Below are 27,200 nucleotides of genomic sequence, written 5' to 3'. Positions count from 1 at the left end.
AGAGTATTGCAGAAGGCTGGTGTGTGTGTGTGTGTGTGTGTGTGTGTGTGTGTGTGTTTTCCTCCAAGAGTATTGCATCTTGGAGGAACAACAAGGAGCAGTGTTTCCAAATTCCCAACATAGTAATCTTTGGGACGCAGAAACGAGAAATCAAAGCTGCCCGCAGTTCTCAAAATCTTAAGTTATTCTTAAAATATTTTCAGCCTTCTTCATATTTTTGTTATCGTGCTATCTGAATTATTTTTTAAAAAAGATTTTGTTTATTTGAGAGAGAGAGAGAGAGAGCGAGCCCAGGGGAAGGGGCAGAGGGAGAGGGAATCCTGAAGCAGACTCTATGCTGAGCATGGAGCCCGACTTGGGGCTCGACCTCACAACCTGAACCAAATCGATCATGACCTGAACCAAAACCAAAGAGTCGGATGCTGAACTGAGCCACCCAGGGGCCCCCTGAATCATCTTTTAAGAGCATTTGTAGGTGTTTACAAGAACTGTAGCCATCCATCAGTGGATTTCTTCAGTAACATCTTTATGTTGATTGATAAAGTTTAATTCTCATAGGAGGATTAGAATACCTTTTTCATTTTTCCTGATTTCTCAGCTTTTTTTTTTTTTTAATTTAGAAACACATACAAATTTCCTGATCAATGCTGGGAAGAAATTCCTGCGCAGAAACACTAACAAGGAGGACAGTGAGGCTGGAGCAAAGTTTACCCAAGAGAGGGTGGTAGGACTAGAGTCTGAGAGTAAACAGAGGGCCTGGTCCTTTAGGATCTGTGGGCATTGTAAGGGCTCTGCAGGGTACGCGGGGAATCATGGAGAGTCCTGAGCAGAGGAGTGACATGGTTTGACTTCAGTTTGAAGGCATCATTCAGGCTGCTGTTTGAAAGTAGTAGGGGCAAGGAAGGCAACAATGAGGAAGGAGGTTGTTGCAAAAATCTAGGTGAGAGATGATGGCAGTATGGACCAGAAGGGAAGCATGGAAGGTGCTGAGAGGTAGTTAGATTCTGGATATGTTTTAAGTGTAAAGCTGATAGGATTTATAACAAATTGATTGTAGACCGTGAGGGGAAGAGGAATTGAGGACAACTTCAAGGTTCTTGGTCTGAGTCTGGCAGGATGGAGTTACCATTTACTGAGATAGATAAGGGGGTGGGGGTGGGAGTGGGGGTGACTGTGGAGAGGTTTGTTTTTTGACATGTTAGGTTCAAGATGCTTCTTAAATCTAAGTAGAGACTTCTTAATAGTCGGTCAAATAAAAGTGGAGTTCAGGGGAGAAGTCTGGGTTGGAGATAGAAACACAGGATTTAGCAGTATATGGATGGCATTTACAGCCAGGGTTTTAAACCCAGTTTTTAAACCACTACCCTAGATTGTAGCTGTGGTTCCCCGAGCAACTCATTTCCCCTTTGTCTATTTGCTTCACTGAAAAACACTTAAAGAATACATATCCTATCTACCTAACATAATGAGGCTAAAGGGGCTGTGTATGGGAAAATGCCTTGAAAACTGTAAAGTGCTGTCCGTACTAGAAAGCAGATATTTGATGGTACCGAGGATGAAGAAAATCAGTTGGGGGACCCATGGAAACAGTCTTCATGCGCTGAAGATGGGAGAATCCACAAAACAAGAGAAGTGCAAATAAAAAATCATTACTCTTTTGGACTGTAGACCAATCTTGCAAAAGTACTATTTTTTATTTACGTGGAATCCAAAATATAGGAAGAACTTCAAATACATCATCTTTTCGAGCTGCACAACAATCTTGTGAGGAAGGAATTATTATTCCCATTTTACAGAGGAGGAAACTGAGGTCAGAGAGGATGCCAGACCTACAGAGCATATCAATGGTAGAGAGCCACATAAGCATCCAGGCGCCCTCCTTTCGAGTTCAATGTAAATACGAACAACCCCTTCCCCAGCCACACCGTCCTCAGGAAGACCGAGGAGACAGTAGGGCTGCCCCAGCTCGCGAGGCTCCAGCAGCGTTCCTCGCCGCCCCTGGCCCCCACACCTTATTTCAGCATGGTACGGCCCTTTTCTCTTATCGCGAGACTGGAGGCGTAGTGCTTCTGGTTGCCGAGGGAACAGCGTTCCTGGAGGCAGGAGGGCTTTGGACGCGCAGCTCGTTCCCCCTCCAGAGAAGTTGTGGTGGCGGGAAAGACCCCTCCCCTTTGGGGGACAGGGGGTGACGCTGAGTATCAGCGGTGCGCTTCTGCGCCCGTCAATGACCTGCCGACTGGCGACTGCCTCCCGGAGTTTCCGCCGGGAAGGTAAGGCACCGCACCTGTTAGGACCCCACCTCTATCGCCCCGCGACCTGCCGCGGCGTGAGCGGGGCGGAGTCGCGCCTGGGACCGCAGAGGGGCTGTCAGGAAGAGGGGCTGGGCCAATGAGAGGGCGGGGCGGAGTCGTGTCAGGCTGCTGGGCCTGGAGACTGGCTGTTAGGGCGAAGGGGCAGGGCCAGTAGGGGGCGGGCTCAGCCGGGGTGGGGCGGGGCTTGGGAGGGAGCGGGCCTGCCCTATTGGGACAGAGGCATCTGCCTCTACGGAGACTGTCGCCAGCATTTCCACATTTCTGACCTTAGGACTTTCTATCAGGGAAGATAGAAGGTCCTACTGTCCTGTGCCTTCTTGGACTTTAAGATCTAAAACTTAATTAAAAGGGGCGCCTGGGTGGCCAGTCGTTAAGCGTCTGCCTTCGGCTCAGGTCGTCATCCCAGGGTCCTGGGATCAAGCCCCGCATCTGGCTCCTTGCTCCGCGGGAAGCCTGCTTCTCCCTTTTGTATTCCCTCTCTCGTTGTGTCTCTTTCTGTCAAATAAATAAATTAAAAAAATATTTAAAAAAACCCCTTACATTAAAAATTAATCGCCAGTCATTTGAAGTAGTCCGTAAATAGCAAAGGATGCGAATAGGTATGGCGGGGGGGGTGGGGTGGGGGGGGAAGGTGGCCAGTAAACATTTGGTTGCAGACTCAACTTCTCTCGTAATTAAAGAAATGTAAATCAGACTCACAGATATCTTTGACACTTACCAGACTGACAAAGATGGAAAAGCTTTGATGATAACCAGATTGACCCTAGGCCGGAATGGGGAAGAGGCACTTTCATCACACACTGTTGACAGTGTAATTTGGTACAACCTTTTTGGTGGACAATGTGACGTCCTACCAAAAGTTGAAAGGCAAGTATTCTTTGACTCAGTGTAGTTTATCATCTACGTATATATTTTGTTTAACATCACTAAACAAAGATTCACACAAAGAGCTTAACTTAAAATTGTGTGTGCCATTTGTGTGTGTTTGTGTTGGGGAGGAGTAGGTAGGTATAAAGGATAAAAGCTTGCATATGCCTAAAAAAAAGTGAGATTCCCCAAGTCTATTAACAGTGGTTCTTGGGGTGAGGAAAATTTTGACTTTTTTTTTTTTTAAGATTTATTTATGAGAGAGAGAGCATGCATAGGGAGAGAGACAGAGGGAGAGAATCTTCAAGCAGACTCCTGGGAGGGGGAGCCTGACTTGGGGCTCATCCCCTGACCATGAAATCATGACCTGAGCCAAAACCAAGACTCCAACGCTCAACCGACTAAGGCACCCAGGCACCCTGGCAATTTTGACTTTAAGAAGTTTTACATTCTTCTATATTATTTGACTTTTTGCTTCTCACGGGCAAGTATTTCTTACATAATAAATGTATAAAATAAAAAAAACTAAAATAAAGTAACTTTTAGACATTAAAACCATGAAAATAAATATAATTCCATTTTTTTAAAAGGTTGGCTATTTATTATTACTAAACAGAGGAGGATTCATTTTCTTTCAATTCTTCCTTTCATCCAAAAATACCAGATTATGGCAGCCATGTGTCCCCATTTTGGTTTTAAATGATCTGTGGTGATTGCATTTCTTATAAGCCTGTATGAAAAAGTTTATTTTTTATTTTTATTTTTTAAAGATTTTTATGTATTTGACAGAGAGAGAGAGACAGCATAAGCAGGGGGAGTGGCAGAGGGAGAAGAAGGTTCCCCGCTGAGCAAGGAGCCGGCTGTGGGACTCGATCCCAGGACCCCGGGATCATGACCTGAGCCGAAGGCAGATGCTTAACTGACTGAGCCACCCAGGCGCCCCTGAAAAAGTTAAATTAATCTTGTTTGAAATGAATGTTATAAAAAGTTGGTATGTGTTAGTAGTGATTTGTTACGATTTAGAATCTGGTCATATATATCATCTGCTTAATGGAATATCATGAAATAAATAATATTTTATTTTTGAAATACTTTTAATGCAATAAGAAAATGCTTCATCATGTGATGTTAAGTGAGAAATATATGAGTCCAATTTTGGTGGAAACACACAGAGCAAAAATGGATAAGAAATATGCCAAAGAGGGGTGCCTCGGGGGCTCAGTAACTGTCTTCAGCTCAGGTCATGATCCCAGAGTCCTGGGATTGAGCCCCACATCGGGCTCCCTGCTCAGCAGGGAGTCTGCTTCTCCCTCTGCCCTTCACCCCGCTCATGCTCTCTCTTTCACTCTCGTTCTCTCTTAAATAAATAAATAAAATCTTAAAAAAAAAAAAAGAAATATGCCAATGGTGTTTAGCTCAGCGTGGAGAATATTGGGTGATTTTTATTTATTTTTGAATACACTTTAATATATTCTAGACATTTTCCTACAATAAATAAATTATGAATTCAAGATGTACTTATTAGAAAATCAGAAAATACATATAAGCGAAAGATAAAATAAAAGACCAAGAACAGAGGTGACTCAGTTGGTTAAGCGTCTGCCTTCAGCTCAAGTCATGATCTCAGAGTCATGGGATCAAGCCTTACACTGGGCTCCCTGCTCAGTAGGGAGCCTGCTTCTCTTTCTCCTTCTGCTGCTCCCCCTGCTTGTGTTCTCTCTCTCTCTCTGTATATATCAAATAAATAAAATCTTTCAAAAAAAAAAAAGACCAAGAACATCCATGAACCCACCAATCCAGAAGAACCCACCTCTGTTACTTCTCTGGTTTGTTATCATCTTTCAGGTCCCTTTGTGTATATTTCTTTAATTAGAGAATTGAACTCTTTTTTTTTTTTTTATTTTTAGCAAGATATCGACATTTAGGAAGATATTTTCTTTCTTTTCCTTTTTTTGGATATTTTCTTTCTTTCCTTCTTTCTCCTCTCCCTCCCCCCCTTCTTTCTTTCTTTCTTTCTTTGCCTGTGTAGAAAAAAGTAATGGATAAAGGGCATTGAATTAGGATCTTACAGATGTATTTTCAATATTTAAGAAGAACTCTCAATAGCCACATAGAAATTCCACAAGAAAAAACATTGTCAAGGAAAGTAATCAAATGATAATTAAATACTTATAATGACAGAAGCACTAAATGTTAATTTAACCAAATACTATGCCATAACTATATTGAATGTATGTGGGGAGGAGTGAATTCCTCTGTGTGAATTCCTTGTTTATGCCCTTAGGCAGTTTTCTATTGGAATGTTTCTTTTTCTTATAGATTGGTAAGATTTCCTTAAATATGTAAATTCATTAACCTTTTGTGTATCATATAACCTTTTGTGTTGCATATATTTTCCCTAGTTTCTCAGGTGCCTTTTAGTTTAATTTAGAGTTCTTTGTGTTTGTTTGTTTTTTGACATTCAAGAGCATTAAATGTTATGTGATCAAATCTGTTAGTCTCTTCCTTTTTGATTTATGCTCTTGGTGTTATCTTTAGTAAGTCATTAACTTACTACGTAAATTATTTTTATATTTCCTTTCAGTCCCTTGGAGATTTCTTATTTTACATTTATTTATTATTTTAAAATTAGTTTTTACTTTTATTAAAGTAGTATAATAAAAAATGTCGAACTCTACTATAACATTTACAATAGAAGAAAAGAGAAGCAATTCCCAGTCTCACTCTCCAGAGGCAACCATCCTGAACTCGTAAATATAATGCTTATTTTTTGGCTTTATCAATTTTTGGGCATTCTCTTTGATTTCCTATTAAGACAGATTAGATATTTTATACTACCTCTCCTTTTATGTACTCCTGCCCAGATACACTCAATACAAGTAAGGCGCAGTATTTGGTTAAATCATTTAGTGCTTCTGTCATTATAAGTATTTAATTATCATTTGATTACTTTCTTTGACAATGCTTTATTTTTCTTGGGAATTTCTATGTGGCTATTGAGAATACATTGAAAATACATCTGTAATATCCTAATTCAATGCCCTTTATCTATTACTTTTTTCTACATAGGCAAAATCATAAGATTGTCAGTTATATCCCCACCGAGCCTGGGAACTGTATTTTATTTAATTTATTATTTTCAGGAACAAATATAATAGAAGAGACCTATTTCTAAAGCAAATTGAAAGATTTCTGGAGCCTTTTAGATGACCCATGTCATTGACGGTTCTCTGTGCTTCTTCTCCCTTTACTGACAAGTATTATACCAGCTCTGCAAATGCTTCCATCTCATTGCTCCCTCTGTAAGCTATAAGTCTCCCTTGACAGGCTGCTCAGGGCATTTACAAGACTTTTGGCCTTTTGGTGACTTATGCTTTTTGATTGTGACGTGATGGGCCACGGTGATCCGTCATCCCACAATAATAATGTCAGCGCCTTCCTGAGTGAGCCCGAATGCTTTTGCAGAGTTTGAATAATGTTGAGATCAATGCCTTTTTCATTTGCTAAGATGGAAAGAGTTGACCTACTGGTCCCTTAAGCATCAGCTTTGGCACACTGAATGGTTGGAGGCCAAATCATATTATCCCTCTGTGTGCCTTGGAGGGATGGTCGTGCTTCCTCCTGTATCCAAAACTTCCTTGGACTCTGCCTCTGCTTTCAAAAAAAGAAAGAAAGATGAGTCATTTTGTAGGGTAAAAAAAGGACATTGTTTACACTCACTGGGGCCAGAGGCAATTGTTTTTCCTCTTTCTGTTACGAGACAAATGGTTTAATTCATAATTAATAGAAATTTAGAGAAATTATGAAATTTAGGGAAGGATTGTTGGAAGATCCGTTTACATGTAAAGCTAAGTATGAGAAGGCAAAATCTGGAATTCTCCCTATTTCTTCCATTTTTCTCAGCATGCATGATACCCGAGCATTACTGAGCAGATCTGGAATGGTCCTGATCTAGGGCACAGTTTGGAAGGATCAAGGTGCCTGCAGTGCCCAAGTTCTCCCACTAGTTTAAACCATCCTGCCTAATAATCCTTGCTTCAGAAAACAGCACTGGGAATAGGGAGCCAGAGGGGTGACAGGCCTGTGGATGGTGTCACACGAAAAATAGAAATTGGCAATTTGGGGCCAGATAGTAAGGGTGTGTCCTCTAGCAGAGAAAGTAGGTTTTGTTTTCTTGTTTCTTTCTTTCTTTCTTTTTTTTTTTTTTTTTAAGATTTTATTTATTTATTTGACAGAGAGCACAAGCAGGGGGAGCAGCAGAGGGAGAGGGAGAAGCAGACTCCCCACTGAGCCGGGAGCCCGATGTGGGGCTCGATCCCAGGACCCTGAGATCATGACCTGAGCCAAAGGCAGACGCTTAACTGACTGAGCCACCCAGGCACCCCTTGTTCTCTTGTTTCTGAGGGTGAAGTAGAATCATGGGTTTTAAAAGTGGGGGATTGATAGAAAAAGAGGGGTGACCAGGAGATGGGTACTCCATGAAAATGTGGTACTGAGGAGGAGAGGAGAAATCAGAGCTGAAAGCTGAGCTAGAATAGGAAGCGCTAGATAGAATAAGGAAAGCAAAACCAGGAGAAAGGGGAGGCCTTATGCATCATTACGATGAAGTGAATCTGGGTTGAGAGGCTTGGTGCTCCATGAGTATCTTCTCAGGCCAAGGACACAGTAAATGTTTCTTTTTGAGGCGCAGGAAGCTCCTGAGATAGCAGTCACTCTGCATTCTTTTTTAACCACTCTCCGAATCTAACATCCTGGTCAGAATGTTTTCCACCTGTAGTGACATAAAATCCCTGGACACAGACGTCTTTTGGTGAAATTAGGATACTGTGACTTTGGTGGCAATATAATCCTTATTTAACAAAGATTCTGGGTTAATTGCGCATTAACTCTAATGACACATGTAAGCATACAGGTCATAACTTGCTTTAATTTCTTGTTTGTTTCAGGATATCAATGGATATTATAAAGGGAAACTTAGATGGAATTTCAAAACCAGCCTCAAATTCAAGAACACGTCCTGGGAGCAGAGGTTCAAATACTTCTTTGGAGGTGCTCTCACCGGAACCAGTATCCTTCAAGGTACTTTTGCTGTTTAGAAATGATTTCAAGTCCTTCTCCTGAACTCTAGCACTTGGTAAACCAAAGCTGTTGTTAACATCCCACTTAAAGGATCCTCTTTAGAGGGTATGTTCTGGGAGCACTCATAGATTTCTTCTCGGATTTTACTTTAGATCATTTAATATGAAAATTCTGTGTCCTTCTTTACCTCCTTCTCTCCCTCCCTCTTTTGTTTTTGTTTTTGTTTTTGGAATATGGCTTATTTGTTCACAGTTGTACTTTGCTAATGCTCATTTGTAAACTTTTCTTTTTCATAAAAAATCTTTGTATTCCAATATCTACTATGCCGCCATTGACTCTTAATATGAAAAAGGTTCAGTAATTTTAAAAAATAAAGTTTGAGTCAAAGACCATGTGGTATATATTTAGTAGGTACCTTACCTGGCCTGACTTCCTTTTCTTTTCTTTAGTAGTCTCTTTTTCTTTTCCTAAATTATCTAAACCTGATGTTTTTTAAGGAATCAGTTGTTTTAAAAATATTAATTTATTTTGGAGAGAGAGAGAGAGAGAGAGAGAGTGCACTAGCAGGAGGGGCAGAGGATGAAGGAGAGGGAATCTCAAGCAGACTCCCCACTGAGTGTAGGAGCCAGATGCCGGGCTCGATCTCACGACCCTGAGCCGAAACCAAGAGTCAGATGCTTAACCAACTGTGCCATCCAGGTGCCCCAAAAATCAGTTTTTCCATCAGCGGTATGGGACTATTTGTTTTAAGCTTGTGGCAAACAAAAATTTGAAACCTTATGGTGAAAAAAATCTTTTCAAGCTTATGAATCCATACTCATTTATTCTTTTGATTTCTGGACTAGAGTCTATGTTTAGAGTGTTTGTTATGATTTAGTGCAGGAAATAGAAAGCACTCTGGGCATTTCCAGCAGACAGGGATTGAATACCAGAAGTTCAGTTTCTCAAAATCAGTGGAAGGCCAGAGGGAAAGGAAATCAGGGGAGGGGACTTCCCTTGGATTGTTGGTTCGTAGGTTACATCTCTGTGACCGAAATAAAAAAGGGGCCTTCTACACTGCCACCAGTCCCTCAGAACTACAAAACTGGTGACTAGACATACAGAGATGACTGCCTTTGGTATTTCTTTCTTTCTTTTTTTTTTTTAGAGATTTTATTTATTTATCTGAGAGAGAGAATGAGAGAGAGAGAGAGAGAGTGAGAGAGCACATGAGAGGGGGGAGGGTCAGAGGGAGAAGCAGACTCCCTGCTGAGCAGGGAGCCCAATGTGGGACTCGATCCCGGGACCCCAGGATCATGACCTCAGCCGAAGGCAGTCGCTCAACCAACTGAGCCATCCAGGCGCCCGCCTTTGGTATTTCTTGCCAGCTTCCTATCAGGAGCTTGGGAAGATGGCTTCTACTTCATGTCTGCAGGCTAAATCTTGTGCAGATGTGTAACTGTAAGTGGCTTGTTAAAATCCCAGGTCTAGCTCAGCTCTCTGTTTTGTTTCATCTAATTCTGCATCATCCCTGGGTGTTAACTCTTGTTAGTTGTGTAATAATTTTTGATATCTGGTAGGATGTATCTCCCCATCTTATTCTTTTTCTAGAACCGTCTTCGCTATTCTTGGCTTTTTTTTTTTTTTTTTTTTTTTTAAAGATTTTATTTATTTATTTGAGAGAGAGAGAATGAGAGAGAGCGAGTACATGAGAGGGGGGAGGGTCAGAGGGAGAAGCAGACTCCCTGCCGAGCAGGGAGCCCGATGTGGGACTCGATCCAGGGACTCCAGGATCATGACCTGAGCCGAAGGCAGTCGCTTAACCAACTGAGCCACCCAGGCGCCCCTATTCTTGGCTTTTTGTTCTTTTTGTATTTTAGATTGTTTTTCAAGTCTTGTGAAAATTGCTCTTGGGGTTTTGACTGAAATTGCTTTGAATTTATACGTTAATTTGGAGAGTTTCTAACTTTATGATACTAAATCTTATTTATTAACATTGTATCTCATTGACTTGTTTCTTTTTTCTTTTTTTTGGTGGGCAGCAAAGCAACATTTATTAAGCGATAGTACAGAGCTCCCAAAGAGGGAGGGGACCCAAGAGGGTTGCCCTCATTGACTTGTTTCTAATTTAAAAATATACATACTGTAAAATTACTCTTTTTTATTTTTTATTTATCTGTTTTAAAAAAAGATTTTATTTATTTATTTGAGAGAGAACGAGCATGAGTGGGGTGAGGGGCAGAGGGACAAGCAGACTCTCCGCTGAGTGAGGAGCCCAATGTGGGGCTTGATCCCAGGACCCTGAGATCATGACCTAAGCCAAAGTCAGACGCTTAACCAACTGAGCCACCCAGGCATCCCAAAATTTACTCTTTTTAGTGTACAGTTATGAGTTTGGGAAATGTGTAGAGTGATACCATCACAATAAAGATATAGGACAGTTTTATCACCCCTCAAAAATTTCTTCATGCTACCCCTTTGTCCTTATTCAATCTCTCCTACTTTTTAGTGTTAATTATTATACATAGTGTATTATTAATTTCAGAGGTACAGTTCAGTGATTCATCAGTTGCATATAACACCCAATGCTCATTACATCACGTGCCCTCCTTAATGCCCATCACCCTGTTATCCCATCCCCCCACTGACCTCCTCCCCAGCATCCCTCAGTTTGTTTCCTATGATTAAGTCTGTTATGGTTTGTCTCCCTCTCTGATTTCATCTTATTTTATTTTTCTCTCTCTTCCCTTATGAGCCTGTGTTTTGTTTCTTAAATTCCACATATGAGTGAAATCGTATGATAATTGTCTTTCTCTGATTGACTTACTTCGCTTAGCATAATATCCTCTAGTTCCATCCACGTTGTTGCAAATGGTAAGATTTCATTTTTTGATGGCTGCATAATATTCCACTGTGTGTATGTATGTATGTATGTATGTATGTATATATCTATATATATATCACCTGTTCTTTATCCATTCATCTGTTGATGGGCATCTGGGCTCTTTCCATAGTTTAGCTATTTCAATCTCCCCTACTCTTAATCCTGGAAACTCCTGATCTATTCTCTACCTATTGTTTTTCTTTTTCCAGAGAGTCATATGATAGAATTAAAAAGTATGTAGCTTTTGAGTCTGGCTTTGCCTGTTGGCACCATGCATTTGAGACTCCTGTACTGTTATATATATCAGTAGTTCACTCCTTGTTACTGATGAGGGGTGTTCCATTGTGTGGGTGTTCCACAGTTTGTTTATCCATTCACATGTTAAGGAACATTTGGATTGTTTGCAGGTTTTGGTGATTATGAAGAAAGCTGCTATTAATATTTGTATACTGATTTTTTTGGGGGGAAGTAGTTTTTTATTTTTCTTGGGTAAATACCTAGGAGTTGGATTGCTGGGTTGTATGGTAAGTGTATGTTTAACTAAAAGAAACTGCAAAACTGTTTTCTGTTCCCATGAGAAATATGAGAGTTCCAGTGCTCTGCATTTTCACCAGCAGTTGATAGTGTTAGTTTTTTTTTTTTAAAAAAGCTATTCTCAGGGCGCCTGGGTGGCTCAGTCGTTAAGCGTCTGCCTTCGGCTCAGCTCATGATCCCAGGGTCCTGGGATCGAGCCCCGCACTGGGCTCCCTGCTCAGCGGGAAGCCTGCTTTTCCCTCTCCCACTCCCCATGCTTGTGTTCCCTCTCTCGCTATCTCTCTCTCCCTGTCAAATAAATAAATAAATAAAATCTTTAAAAAAAAAAAAAAGAAAAATTCTCAGCCATTGTTTTTCAAATGTTTCTAATATTGCCTCCTTTTTTTCCCTTGCGTCATCCTGAAAGTCATATTAAATGTCTGTTGAAATTTTCCCTTCTATACTTTATGTCTCTTATCTTGTTTTTAATATTTTCTATTCATTTCTTTCTCTGTGCTTCATCCTGGGAATTTTTAACACATATTTTAAAATTTTTGAATTCTTTCTTACACTATGTCAAATCTACTCTTTAATCCATTGAATTTTTATTTTTATTATTTTTTATTTTTTTAAAGATTTTATTTATTTATTTGATATATATAGAGAGAACACAAGCAGGGGGAGTGGTAGGCAGAGGGAGAAGGAGGCTCACCGATGAGCAGAGAGCCCGATGCGGGGTTTGATCCCAGGAGCCTGGGATCATGACCCGAATCGAAGGCAAATGCCCAACCATCTGAACCCCCCAGCCATCCCTAATCCATCGAATTTTTATTATTTGTTTATTTATTCTTAAAGATTTTATTTATTTGTTTGACAGAGACAGGACCCTGGGATCATGAGCTGAGCCAAAGGCAGACGCTTAACGACTGAGCCACCGAGGCGCCGCTCCATTGAATTTTTAAAGTTAATGATACATTTTTAATTTCTGGAAGCTTTTTTTAGTTTATTTCCAAATAAACTAAAGATGGTTGGTGCTAATGGAGTGGGGAGCTATGGGTAAAATTATAAAATGGGCAAAGTTTGCCTTTTATTCTCCAGTTTCATCTTTTTGCTTCATTGCTTCCTGCTCATTCTAAGAGGATCATATGGGATGATATATATGAAAGGTCTTTTTGTGTCCTGAAGTGTGTTATTATCCAAGTATATTGCTAATATCTAGTTATGTTTTATATATTCTGTATTCCCCTATATAAAAACCATTCTCTGGGGAAGGGCGGCCAAATTCATTTATGCCAAGGTAGAAATAACCGACAGGGCTCATGTGATCTCTGCCAGCAATTTCAGCATTTTCACAGAACTATATAGCCTAAAGGGTTTACTGGGTATCATGGCATGGAAGGCTTTAACCTGGCCTTTCACAGAAATGTGTTTTTGAACAGGGCATCCTCTTTAACACCTCCAAGATTACACAGAGGAGGCATTGTTTTGCTTGTTTATAGGTTAGGCCTCCACTGGTTTCATTCTACACTGGCTCTATTTTCTTTGTTAAATCAGGGTAGTCATGTCTATAGCATAGAGTCACTGTGAGCAGTGAATGAGGCAGAGTGTGGAAAGTATTTAGCCCAGGGCCTGCCCGGTATTAATTCCTCAGGAAATGTTGGCTCTGAGGATTATCCCACTGACTCGGCTCAGTTCTGCTGGGGCTTACGTCCTAGTCCAGGTGAACAGAGATGCTCGCGTGCAGCCCTGTGTCCATGGAGCTTAATTCTCCCCACCAGCCCCTTCTGCCCTGGCGATTCACAAGGGGGCACAGATTACCGTGGCTGAGAGTTGACCAAGTGGGTGCAGAGAGAACAGAAAACCCTCCAAAGGCTGGATTCCTCCGTTGGGAGGGGAAAGGTGTTCCTCCCAGAAGCGGCTGACTCTCTCTCTCTCTCTCTGAGGTTTTGCTTCTCTCTTGGGCCGAATTCACTTCCACTGTCACTCTCACTGCCACTCGCAGCTGTCAGGACACTACGATCCCTGTTTCTTTTCCTGATGCAGCCATGGGTGTCTTTTCTTGTTCTCTCAGGAAAACACAGCTGCCCCCAACTGATGTTTTCAAAATGAGCCTTGCTAAAATAGAAAGAGAAACCAAAATGAAATAGAAAAACTGTGAATAGCATAAAAATAATCACCAAAGCACAGGGTTCTGACTTGAAGAATCTCATTAGAAACACATCTCTGTTCAGACTCTTGGCTTTTCAACTCTTCAATAGCCACACGTGGCTAGTGGCCCTCGAATGGGACAGCATAGCTCTGGACCTCTGACTCTCCATCCGAGTGTAAGCTCAGGGAGCAGGCACCATCATGCCTCATCTCCAGAGCTGGCAGAGAATGGTTCCTTTTGGGACTGATTCCTGACCCTTCTCCACATTGCTGGAAATTGCTGGAGAATGGGGCATATCTCTTTGGTGCAAATGTTACTAAATTTAGTTGCGTAGTTAAATTATATTTAATTAAAAAGTGTTCTATTTCTAGACTAGTTGAACACTAATGTAAGTATGTGAGGACACACATACACTGGTGTTCAACTAGTCTAGAAATGTAAAGTTTTAAAGAATGTATTATTGGGGCGCCTGGGTGGCTCAGATGGTTAAGCGTCTGCCTTCGGCTTGGGTCATGATCCCAGGGTGCTGGGATCGAGCCCCACGTCCGGTTCCCTGCTCAGCGGGGAGCCTGCTTCTCCCTCTGCTTCTCCCCCTGCTCGTGCGCTCTCTCTCTCTGTGTCTCGAATGAATAAATAAAATCTTAAAAAAAAATAAAGAATATATTATTTATGAAAACTATTTCTTTGGAAATAATTTAGGTTGATACTGCAATCAAGTTGAACTCTGGTAAAGAGAACTACTCAGACAGCAGTAATGCAGAGGAAAGTAGAAACGATGATGATAAAGGGGAAAAGGATTCTGAGAAACCAAAATTGGCGGAGGATGGATCAGATGAAGATCTGAACTTCATTCAGCATCAGACAATCCCTGAATGTTCAGGTAGGATAATCACTAGGTGATTGGTTAATGACAATGGCAGATATTATAGTTCAAATATTAGAGTTACATGTGTTTTTTATCTGCTATGTAGAAATGATAGTTAAGAGGCATACCTTTGTGAGCACCGTTCTTTATTTACAATAATGTTAGAGTCCTTAAAAACACTTAAAAAATAGTGAAATATGTCATTTAATAAAATTGTTATTGTCGTCATTTTACGTTAATCAAGTAGGAAGTATTTCTGCATTTTATGACATGATTTATCAATCTTTTTGATGACTAAATTATGCAGTAAAATGTATTATGTAATTTATAAATGGCTTCTTAGGGATAATCCCATTTGATCTTTTCTTTTTTTTTTAAAGATTTTTTTTTTTAAATTTTTATTTATTTGACAGGGAGAGAGACAGCAAGAGAGGGAACACAAGCAGGGGGAGTGGGAGAGGGAGAAGCAGGCTTCCCGCCGAGCAGGGAGCCCGATGCGGGGCTTGATCCCAGGACCCTGGGATCATGACCGGAGCCGAAGGCAGATGCTTAACAACTGAGCCACCAAGGCGCCCCTCCCATTTGATCTTAATAACTTTTGGATTTTAAATGACTCCTTTTTTTCCCCTGGTTATTAAATTAATACTGGTTGGAGTGAATTAGAACAGCATTTCTCAAAATGTGGTCTGCAGAGCCCTGGAGGATTGCTGAGACCCTTATAAGAATTTTGCGAAGTAAAAAACTACTTTCATCATAATACTGATATATCAATAATACAATTCAGTATAATACTGAAATACTGTTATTTGCCTTTTCGCCCACTGAATGGACATTTGTAATGATGGTACAAAAGCAATGGTGAGTAAAATTGCCAGGGCTTTCACATGAATAAAGGCGATGTATCACACTGTGCTAGTAGTCATTGTGTTCTTCATGACCAGGCACTGGCCGAAGAAAGAAATAGCCAGTGTCATTCAAGAACAGCTTTGATGGAGCAGTGAAAATTATTAATCGTATTAAATCTTGATTTTCGAATATACATCTTTATAGTTGCCTGAGAGGTAAAATGGGAGGTATATAAAGCAATTCTGCTGTGAGCTAAAATGTGAAGTTTGTGTTGAGGAGTACTTGTATGATAGTTTAAGTTGAGAACTGAACTGGCCACTTTTTAATGGGACACCATTCTTATGCGAAAGAATGACTGACAGACAAACTATTATCATTCAGACTTGGGTATTTGGCAGCCATTTTTTTTTTAAGGTGAAATGAGCCTTTTACTTCAAGGAAAATAATTGACAGTATCTTTTGTCAATGATAAAATTTGGGCTTTCAAGTGAAAACTAGAAATTTGGAAAACTTGTGTATGCCATTCCAATACTTAGACTTTTCTGGTAAAATTTGATGACAGAACTAACCAATGAGATTTTTAAAAATATTAAATATTAAATGTGTTAACATTTTGAAGGTCTGCATAATTCAATGAACCACTATTTTCCAAATGACCAATGCAGGGTAAAAGATCCATTTAGCATGAAAGATAGATGCATGGGTTTTAATAGAACAAATACAAAAAGCTCACTGATATGGTTACAGATTTCGCATTACAACTACTCTTTAAGAAACTACCCCCTTGTCGAATTTTGATGTAGTATCAAAGAAGAGTATCCACAATTATCTGAGAAAGTTATTACATTTCTCCTCCCCTTTCCAAGTATATGTCTTTATGAGGCCAAATTTTCTTCATATACTCTAAGTGAAACAAGAGATTGCAATAGATTGTACAAACAGATTTGAGAATCTAGATGTCTTTTTTTTTTTTGAGAATCTAGATGTCTTCTATCAAGCTAGATATTAAAAATTTAAAACAATGCCATTCTTCTTTTTTTTTTTTTAAGATTTTATTTATTTATTTGAGAGAGAGAGAGTGAGAGAGAGCATGAGAGGGGAGAGGGTCAGAGGGAGAAGCAGACTCCCCACTGAGTGGGGAGTCCGATGTGGGACTCGATCCTGGGACTCCAGGATCATGACCTGAGCTGAAGGCAGTCGCTTAACCAACTGAGCCACCCAGGCGCCCTAACAATGCCATTCTTCTTAATAATTTTTTAGGGTATATAGTTATTTGTCATAAAAATGTTATATTTATGTTAATATGTAATTACTAATAACATCATTTTTAAATGAATAAATATATTTTTCAGTTTTGATTTCTAAAATGGTAATTATCAATAGATGTAACATAAACAAAAGCTACTTTGGGTTCTCAATAATTTTTAAGGCTATAAAGGGAAGCTGAGGTCATAAACTTTGAGAACTGCTGACTTAGAGTATGTCTGGGATGAGGCTAGCTCTCAAAGTTGGGCCAGGAGCCTCAGGATCACAGTTATCAGGAAATGAGGCATTATAGTTGAGATTAGCTGTTGGCCCAGTTTATTTATTTTTATTTTTATTTTTTTTTAAAGATTTTATTTATTTGACAGAGAGAGCACAAGCAGAGGGAGAGAGGGGGAGAAGCAGGCTCCCTGCAGAGCAAGGAGCCCAATGTGGGACTCGATCCCGGGACCCCGGGATTATGACCCGGGCTGAAGGCAGCTGCTTAACTGACTGAGCCACCCAGGCGTCCCTGCTGTTGGCCCAGTTTAAAGATTTCATTTATTTTATTTGAGAGAGAGAGAGAGAGAGAGTGCATGTGTGGGCGTAAGTGGGGGAGCAGCAGAGGGAGAGGGACAAGCAGACTCCATGCTGAGCATGGAGCCCAGCTCCCAGATTCGATCTCATGATCCTGAGATCATGACCCAAGTCAAAATTAAGACTCAGACGTCCAACCCACTGAACCACCCCTGGCACCCTGCTGTTGGCCCAGTTTATGCTGTACTTGTTTATACTGTTTCAAAACTGCCTGAGTTCCTTCATGCATGAGTTCCTGCCATATAGACCACCTATGTATATGGAGGCTGAGAGTGTTAGGATTGGCAGTGAGGAACTAGAACTAAAGGCTGTTGCATTTGAAATAAGTAAGCAATAAGGTTTGCAGAGCCTTATTAATAAGATCAGTATTCTTTTTGGATAAGCTAATTCCCTTCTGGAAATGTCTCCTTTTCCTTAAAGAGAAAGTGATATACATTATAGAGAAACACACTGCTCTCTCTGGATTTTAAAAAGTTGCAAAATTTGGTCTTTCTTAGCAGAATATGCCATTTCTAATGATCTAACCTGGAGTGGCTGAGACTTTAGTATATGAGCATTTATGCTCATTGACAGATTATCATCTTTCATAGCCAAGATATGGAAGCAACTCAAGTGTCCATTGATAGATAAATGGTTAAAGAAGATGTGGTATATATTCACACACACACACACACACACACACACACAATGGAATATTAGGCAGCCATAATAAGATGAAATCTTGTCATTTGTGACAATATGGATGGACCTAAAAGGTATTATGCTAATTGAAATAAGTCAGACTGAGAAAGACAAATGCCATATGATTTTACTTATATGTGGAATCTAAAAAACAAAAATGAATAAACAAACAAAAAAGCAGAATCAGACCTATAAATAAAGAGAAAAAAGTGATAGTTGTCAGAAAGAAAAGGGTATGGGGGATGGGCAAAATGGGTGAAGGGGAGTGGGAAATATAGGCTTCCAGTTCTGGAATTAATAAGTCATGGGAATAAAAGGCACAGCATAGGGAATACAGTCAATGGTATTGTTTTATTTTTTTTTTCCAGTCGATGGTACTGTAATAGCATTATATGGTGACAGATGGTAGCTATACTTTTGGTGAACATACAGCATGTTATAGAGTTTTAAATCACTATGTTGTACATCTGAAACTAATGTAACAGTGTGTGTCAATTATGCTTAAATTAAAAAATTTTTAAAAAGGGAAAAAAAGAAAAGACCCAGTTATTTCAACTGTGAAACAGAGATAAATGTCTATTTCACAGGGTTGTTAGATAATTATCTGAAAAAATACATGTGGAAGCACTTTGTAAATCAAGATACATGACACCAATGTTAGTTATTCTCGCGAGCCATAAACATTTGTTGAATGAAAGAACAAATAGTAAACACAAAACAAAACTTTATGGTTGTACTAAACTTCAAGCTCATTCCTACTTTCAACACAATATAGATGAGCCCGAATTAAAAGAATTAGATTCTCAACTTCAAGATGCCATTCAGAAGATGAAGAGGCTTGATAAGATATTGGTGAAGAGACAATATAGAGAAAAAGAAATTAAGAAGCAAGGTCTAGACATGAGAATAAAGCTGTGGGAAGAACTTAAGGTAAGAATTGTTTAACCATATGCTGACAAGGAAGAAACAGTTTCCTCTAAGATAAGTAAGAAAAGCATGGACTGTGGTCGTATCAGTGTGGTCTGCCTTTATTGATTTATTTTGTGGAAGTAGGACAGTGGTGTGTATATGTCCATATTGAGGGGGTGGGTGAGGGAGATAGTTCTCTGGAACTGGACAAGGTAACTTAGCAGCATTCCAGATTTCAGGCGCTGCATTGGCATGTTTGTGTTCCACGACAACACAGTAGACCTCTCTTCCCAGTGTCAGGCTGGGGTTCCTCCATCTCTGGAATAGAAAGTGATGTGGTGCCTATGTTTGAGGACGTATGTCTGCTTTTTCTTCAGCAAGCTTATAGTTTGGAGATAAATACATAACTATACCAAACATTTAACCCTCTGATGACCATTATTATTTGAGTAAACTTTTGTGACCAGGGAGTGGAGAGTTCACTGTTTCATATGCTGGTCATATGCTGATCTCTGAGACGCTGTAAAGTGCTTGTGGTCTGTGACCATACTCTATTTGCTTCTGTCTCAATACATTTCTAGTGCTCTGTTAACGTTGCTTGGCCTTCTTGGACCTTTTATTCTCTGTAGTATTGAGGGGTGGAAGTTGACCAGATGTTTGCGCTGACTTGATGTATGGCCATTGGCTCATATTTGAACCTTGCCCCTTAAAGGAGAGCACTTTTAAAGTAAGGAGTATTGTAAAAACAGATTGGTTGTTTTTGATAAATTCCTCCTTGATCAGTTGACTGACTTCAAGGAAATTTCCTAGACGATAATATGAATTAATAATGAAGTAATTAAGAATACATTTTTACAAGATTCCCAGGCAGACCACGGGCTAGAAAGAAAGCATCATACAAAACGCAGTGCTTTGAACTAGAGAAATGATTTGTGTATATTTTAGCAGACAAAATTAGTCTATCATTTACTCTTATTGAATCTCAAAGCAAATTTTTACTTGTTTGGAAACAAGAATGATAACTGGAGGGGCACCTGGGTGGCTCAGTCGTTAAGCGTCTGCCTTCAGCTCAGGTCATGATCCCAGGGTCCTGGGATCGAGCCCTGCATCGGGCTCCCGGCTCAGCAGGAAGCCTGCTTCTCCCTCTCCCACTCCCCCTGCTTGTGTTCCCTCTCTCCCTTTGTCTCTCTCTGTCAAGTAAATAGATAAAATCTTTAAAAAAAAAAAAAAAAGAATGATAACTGGACCCATAATAAAATACAGCATCAATCTTGAAATGTCTGAAACTGTAATTTGATGATGTACTTTTAGGTTACTCATTAGTTATAGAAATATTAAACAGAAGCTAAAGAAGATTTAAGCAAGATAATTATTATGTAATGATAGACGTATATTCCAACTCTATTTGGGAATATTATTTGCTAGAATTTTGTGGGAACAAGAACACTAATAGATTTCCCAATTAAAGAAGTACAATGACCTGAACCTTCTTGTTTGTATGTACACAGTTTGGAATCCATGGAATTTAAAAAAATATTGATGAGTATAGTTGCCTTCTTTTTCCATGTTTAAACTTGTTTCTCTTTTATTAGTCTGCAAAAACTAGTGAAACTTTGCAAAGTAATGAGGAGATGGAAAATACAAAAAAGTTTCTAGCTTTGACTGCTGCATCAGAAGAAACTGTCGGTGAGTAAAATTTGTCTTTGTTTTTATCTCAGAGTCATAGATTATTTGGATTAAAAAAAGATTCCCAGTTCAGCTATTTTTCCTTTTTCTTTGAGCCTAGTTGTTCTTTAGGGGAAATGATTACATTAGGTAGGATTATATGGAACTATCCTGAGTGTAGATAAGTTTCAGAGGTTTCTAGGGTTTGTGTCTGCTCAAGGGTGTGGGGGCAGGGCAGTGTAAAATTGGCAAAAAGACAAAGTGTCTTTGCCTTTACTTCTTGTCCTCTTAGATACCTCTAGACACCCAGTCGATGTAGACAGTCTCCTAACTGCCTAGAGTCCTTCCATGGAGGGTCCCACTCAGGCTTCTGCAATCCCTTTCATAAAAATCTGATTTGTCCTATTTCCTGTTCTCTTCTAGTCTTGCTTTTGAGACCAGCCAATTAATTGTGCATATTTTTACATTCTCACCTTGTGTTTATGTATATCTATGATCCTTCTTTTCATCCTCCTCCTCCTTTATCTTCTCTTCCTCCTTCTTCATCTACAGAGGTATTATGGAGTCATGTAATCTTGAGCTTAATTATACAGTGGTGAAAATTTTAGGGATTGGGAAGCAGTTGATAAGTTTTGGCAGGACACTTTGGAAATCCTTTAACTTACATCACGTAAGTGGTTCTCCAGTACTGCTCGGGGTTGAGACTGACTCTGAGCAAGGGCCTCTGATTTCTCTGAGAATCCTCGGATCCATCTGTCTTTTGCAAAGTGAATGTCCAACACTGTAGAAGCCCGAGAACCTGACTCAGACTTCTGCAGCTGTTTAGCATGAGCTTTGATATGAATGAAATTCCTTCAAGTTTGTTTCTTTCTGGACCCAGCATTGAGAGCCCAGAAGCTGCTTGGGCCTGAGGGATTTGGGGTTGGAATACACCAAATGTTTCTCCCCAAGAAGGTGGGTGCCTATCTGGGTTGCCCTTTCTATGACTAAGGATTTTTTTTTTAAATGAGTCTTTCTGAGTTTCTCCTTGAAAGATCTGTATTTAGATTGGCCTTGTTGAAATTTACCATTTGTATATCCTAATTAAAACACCAAAAACTATTTGCCTGTTAAAATCATAGATCATTTACTTTCTACTTCTATTTTGTTATAGAAGTAACACATATGTAATCTTTATTAGAAAATATTGGTAAACAGGAAGAAAAAAAATAATCACCTAAATTCTTAACTTGCAGAGATAATCATTATTAATATTTTTGCTTACTCTTTATCTTTTGAGACATTTTTAGTGCAAATAACCACATATATTTTAAAAATAAAAATGAAATCAAATTATATATATGGTGTTTTGTAATCGGCTTTCTAATTTGTATCTCATGAGCACCTTTAGCTGTCAGTAAGAATAGAGCTGTGCGGTAGTTAGCTTCCAAGATGTTTGCAGTCAGTTCCTTCCCTCTATGTATGCTCATTCCAGTCCTCATAGAGGGATGGAGTCTATGTCTTCCTGTAATTTCAGGCTGGGCTGGGCTGGGCCTACTTTGACCAATAGATTACAGCAGAAGTAATCCTACACCAGTTCCAGCCCTAGCCATTAAGAGGACTGGCAGTTTCTGTTTCTCTTCTTAGAAGGCTCATTCAGGGGAGAGCCAGCCATCCTGTAAAGGGTCAGACTGTGCTGAAGCTGCCATGCTATGAGAAGGGCCAAACAAGCCACATGGAGAGGCTACACAGGGGGAGTGATGCTGGCCAGTCCCCACCTCTAGTGAGTTCAGTAGTGTCCCACCAGAATTCATGTCTACCTGGAGCCTCAGAATGTGGCCTTATTCAGAAACATAAGGCTGCGATAACATCCTTGGGTAATTATTCTATTATGAGCTTCTGTGGTAATTGAAAAATTAGGTTGAAAACTAGGTTGAAAAAATGGCCCCCTGAGAGATATCCACACCAAATCCCTAGAAGCTGTCAACGTTACCTTATTTGGAAAAAGGGTCTTTGCAGTTGTGAGTAATAATTGTGGAATATGGAGGAGGGCTCTATGCCATCATGAGTATCCTCATAAGAGAGAGGCAGAGGGAGAAGAAGCACACAGAAGAGAAGGCCATGTGAAGGATGAGGCAGAGGTTGGAGTGATGTGGCCTCGGGCCAAGGAATGCTGGTGGCCACCAGAAACTGGAAGAGGCAAGGAATGAACTCTCTGAGAGCCCGCAGAGGGAGTGTGGCCCTACTGAAACCTTGATTTTGGACTAATGGCCTCGAGAACTGAGAGAATAAATTTTTATTTTAAGTGACCAATTTTGTGTGAATTTGTGACAGTAGATACTTCAAAGGGAAATCACTTAGTCAAAGGGCTTGGACATTTTAAAGATTTTTGTCCATATTGACATAGTAAAAGGTTACACCAATTTAGACTACCCCCCCAAGTTTTGTATTTGAGAATTGTTTTCCTATACCCACAATAACAATGAATTTATTATTATTATCATTATTATTTTAAAGATTTTATTGAGAGGGAGTGAACAAGAGAGAGCATGAACAGGGGGGGGCAGAGGGAGAGGGAGAAGCAGACTCCCCACTGAGCAGGGAACCCAACGTGGGGCTCCATCCCAGGACCCTGGGATCATGACCTGAGCTGAAGGCAGATGCTAACCGACTGAGCCACCCAGGCACCCCAACAGTGGATTTAATAGTCGTTTTAAAGCTTTACTTATTTAAAATGAAATCACAATTTGAATCTCTGTGGTAATTAAGGAGGTTGAATATTCTTTTAGCCATTTTGGGAATTACTTGTTCTTTTATAAAATGAGGTGCTCCTTTTTATTGATTTGAAGGACTACTTTACATATTAAGGATAGTAATTCTTTGACTATTATAAATACCAAAAACATTTTTTCTAACTTATTATTTTTAGTTTTATAATATTTCTTGCTCTCCCAAACTTAATATATTTTTTTAAGATTTTATTTATTTATTTGTCAGAGAGACACAGAGAGAGCACGAGCAGGGGGAGTAGCAGGCAGAGGGAGAAGTAATGTCCCCCTGAGCAAGGAGCCAGATGTGGGACTCGATCCCATGACCCTGGGATCATGACCTGAGCCAAAGGCAGATGCTTAACTGACTGAGCCACCCAGGCATCCCAATATTTTTTTTTTATTTAGCTAAATCAGTCATTTCATTTCTTTTTTCATTGTTGCTCTGCTTAAAAAGGTCTTTTCCAATACAAGATGACATAAAAATGTACCTGTGTTGGGTGCCTGGGTGGCTTAGTTGGTTAAGTATCTGCCTTCAGCTCAGATCATGATCCTCGATCCCATGATTGAGTCCCACATTAGGCTCCCTGCTCAGCGGGGAGTGTGCTTCCCCCTCTACCCCTCCCCTGGCTTGTGCTCTCTCTCGCTCACTCTCTAAAGTAAATAAATAAGATCTTTTAAAAAAAATGTACCTGTGTTTTCCTTTAGTATAGTTATTTTTTATGAAAAAAATTAAAATGTTAATTTGCTTAGAACTCATTTTGTTGTGATACATGAAGTAGAGAGTTGATTTGGTGGGTTTTTCCCCCCAATTTGTTAGCTAGCATCAAAAGATCATAAATAACAAATAAAATCAATGAATCACCAAAGTAGTAATTAGTAAAAGTTTATTGTGCACACATCAAAAAGGCAGCTTGCAAACTGGGAACACTAAAGCCAAAACATGGAATGAGGCAATGTTTACTTCATATCAATTTTCGAAAACACTTGAGGTTTTGCTTATGATTTCCAGAGACATAAGTAAGAGATGACCCAGGTCAAGTTAGCCTTGCCAAAAAAGCTAAATTAGGGTTTGTTTGTATGACTAAACTGGTTTTGCCTGCTCAGATAATTTTTAAGGCTTGTCTCCATTTGTTTTTTAAATTAAATTAAATTTAATTTAATTAAAAAAAATTTATTTATTTGACAGAGAGTGAAAGAGTACAAGCAGGGGAGAAGCAGAGGGAGAGGGAGAATCAGGCTCCCTGCTGAGCAGGGAGCCCAGTGCAGGGCTCAATTCCAGGACCCTGGGATCATGACCTGAGCCAAAGGCAGACTCTTAACCCACTGAGCCACCCAGGCAACCCTTTTTTTTTAAATTTGAGAGAGAGAGAGAAAGGGAGAGTGAGCAAGCATGGGCACGAGCAGGGGCAGGGGGAGAGGGAGAGAGAGAATCTCAAGCAGACTCCCCACTGAGTGTGGAGCCTGATGCAGGGCTCCATCCCAGGATGCTGAGATCATGACCTCAGGCGAAATCAAGAGTTGGCTACTTAACTGACTGAGCACCAAGGTGCCCCAGTCTCCATTTGTTTTTGATATTAACACTAGTTATCTCAGGACCTTTTATTGGATAATCCATCATTTCCTCACTTATTTGAAATGCTAACTTTATCATGCACTGTTTGGGTCTCTTTCCAAATTTTCTATTCTCTTCTGTTAATATTTCTGTCTGCACTGATGTCAGTATTGCACTTTTTATTATTGTAGCTTTGTAATACATTTTATTAGGGCAAGTATATTGTCTTTTTCAAAAGGTTTTTTGGAATAACGTGTTTTTCTCAAGCCTATTTTTTCTCTTTGAGAGTTGTTTAGCAGGGAGTCCACTATTTAAGAAAAAAGACCGCAAAGCACCTCGAAACTTACAGCTTATAGAATGCTATTTTACTAACTTAAATGTCTGAAGGCTACTGTATGAAGATAATCTGTCTTGAAAAGTACGATTTCTTATATTTTCTTTCATGTCTGTCAGTAATTCTGTATCTTCATAGAACTAAGACTGCATTCGTTTTTCCAAATAAAGAACATGGACAGTGTCAGGAATATAATTCTGGATATGACAGTATCTGAGCCTCTGTATTTCAGGAAGCTGGGGCTAAATGTTGATTTCTCTAATGGATGATGCATTTCTAAGAAGCCGTACCTACCTCCTGTGGTTGACTCTGGAGCAGGGACTGTGAAACAGGGGATCCATGGTGGCTTTTTGACATTAACCTTTTCAGGCATAGAGTTCACTACCGAATGAACTTTTGGCTCTGCAGGGCAAGACTTTTGTTTTCAGTTGTCTTTTCTTCAAAATCAAACCAGAACTATCAAATACACTTCACTTCTATTTTTTTTAAGATTTTATTTATTTACTTGACAGAGAGAGGGAACACAAGCAGCTGGAGCTGGAGAGGGAGAAGCAGGCTTCCCATGGAGCAGGGAGCCCGATGCAGGGCTCAATCCCAGAACCCTGGGATCATGACCTGAGCTGAAGGCAGATGCTTAATGACTGAACCACCCAGGCGCCCCTACACTTCCCTTTTAAAGCTCATGCCATGTTTATTTGGCTTAAACCTGTCGAGCTCCCTGTTGTAGCTTTGGAGTCACGCGACTACTATAAGCCCTGCAGACATTTGCAGTAATGTTAGATTAGTACTAATGTTCTAATGTGGAAATCAGTTGGGCTTCATGAGCTGAAAGCTGGAGTTACCAGGGACTCGAAACCTATGTTCAGGGAGAACCACCGGTTTAAACATGATCATGTTAGAGTTTCAATTTTTGGATTTTGAATTCTTAGTCAATTATTATGTATTGGCAGTGTTTATTGTGCTCAGAGCAGATAAGATGTAAAAGTAGGGTCAATGGAAAAGGAATGGGAATAATAGATACTGTTAGGTGAACCAGATGTCTGTTGCTTTTCACTCTCACTGCTGTCTGTAGCTCACGCTGGACCGGTGCGCCCAAGGGAAGAGACGATGTTACTGTGTTCCTGGTTCTGCAGATTTAAGTAAATTCTTTTTGTTTTTTTTGTGACTGGTCTTTTAGAGAAGGCAAATTCCTTAGTGAAATTTCCTGCTGGTTTTTTGTATCATAGGCATATTTTTAACAGTCACACATATCTGATTTCTAAATATCTTAAAAACCAAAGGAGGTATTTACTTTGGACTACATTATTAGGCTAATTACACATTTTTTCTTTACATTTGACATAACGTGGTTATTACTTCATTCCCAAAGAGGAGACTTTTGGAATCTTCAGTCTAAGAAAGGTATTATTAGCAGATGATTTTCACTGTATGTATAAATGAATAGAAATGTAAGAATCCAATTTGACCACATAGCAGTGATTTTAGTCTCCAATTCCTCCTATTGCAACAGTCGCATATTATAAAATGGTGTGAAACTACTTACGTTTGTTCCGTTCTGAGACTAATTTCTTTCCCATGTTATTCACTGAACTTTGGCTACCCTTCTTAATTAAAAGTATAAAATTGAAACAAACAATTATTTTGATCAAGCCTATATATAGCTATAAGTTTTAAAGTAAAATGTTTCTATAAGGCTTATGAAAACAGAAATCTGTTACCCTGTTCCCCTCCATAACTTTTTCTTTGTTACCAGGAAAGCACAAAGCCCTGTAAATTATCCAGTAGGTGGCAGCATCTAGTTAAAATACGCACTTTAAAAAGAGTGGAAGAATTTAGAGCCAGACTTATTTAGACTTGAACTTCATTTTTTTGAATTAAAAAAATTTATTTAGACTTGAACTTTAAACACATATCTACAAACATACCCAAATCTCCCTTCTGCCTCTTTTCCCTTTAAAAAAAAAGGAGAAATTCTT

General features: G+C 39.6%; 1 protein-coding gene across 3 annotated transcripts in view; it reads left to right on the top strand.

The window, feature by feature from the left end:
- The first annotated feature begins 2,088 nt into the window (after positions 1 to 2,088).
- Positions 2,089 to 27,200, top strand: part of FSIP1 (fibrous sheath interacting protein 1) — a 193,792-nt gene continuing 168,680 nt past the window's right edge. For 2 of the 3 annotated variants that reach the window (XM_032417303.1, XM_032417302.1), the window contains exons 1-5: positions 2,089 to 2,270; positions 8,126 to 8,258; positions 14,483 to 14,663; positions 18,790 to 18,944; positions 20,516 to 20,609. In XM_032417303.1, coding sequence (XP_032273194.1) covers positions 8,133 to 8,258; positions 14,483 to 14,663; positions 18,790 to 18,944; positions 20,516 to 20,609 — 556 coding nt within the window. In that variant the 5' untranslated portion in view covers positions 2,089 to 2,270; positions 8,126 to 8,132. Of the gene's footprint in view, positions 2,271 to 8,125; positions 8,259 to 13,870; positions 13,959 to 14,482; positions 14,664 to 18,789; positions 18,945 to 20,515; positions 20,610 to 27,200 lie in introns of those variants that run through there. The other variant, XM_032417304.1, reaches the window with a different exon arrangement.

This window comes from Phoca vitulina, unplaced genomic scaffold, assembly GCF_004348235.1.
Source record: "Phoca vitulina isolate PV1807 unplaced genomic scaffold, GSC_HSeal_1.0 scaffold20, whole genome shotgun sequence".
NCBI lineage: Eukaryota > Metazoa > Chordata > Mammalia > Carnivora > Phocidae > Phoca > Phoca vitulina.
This window is presented reverse-complemented; position numbering and strand designations above follow the sequence as displayed.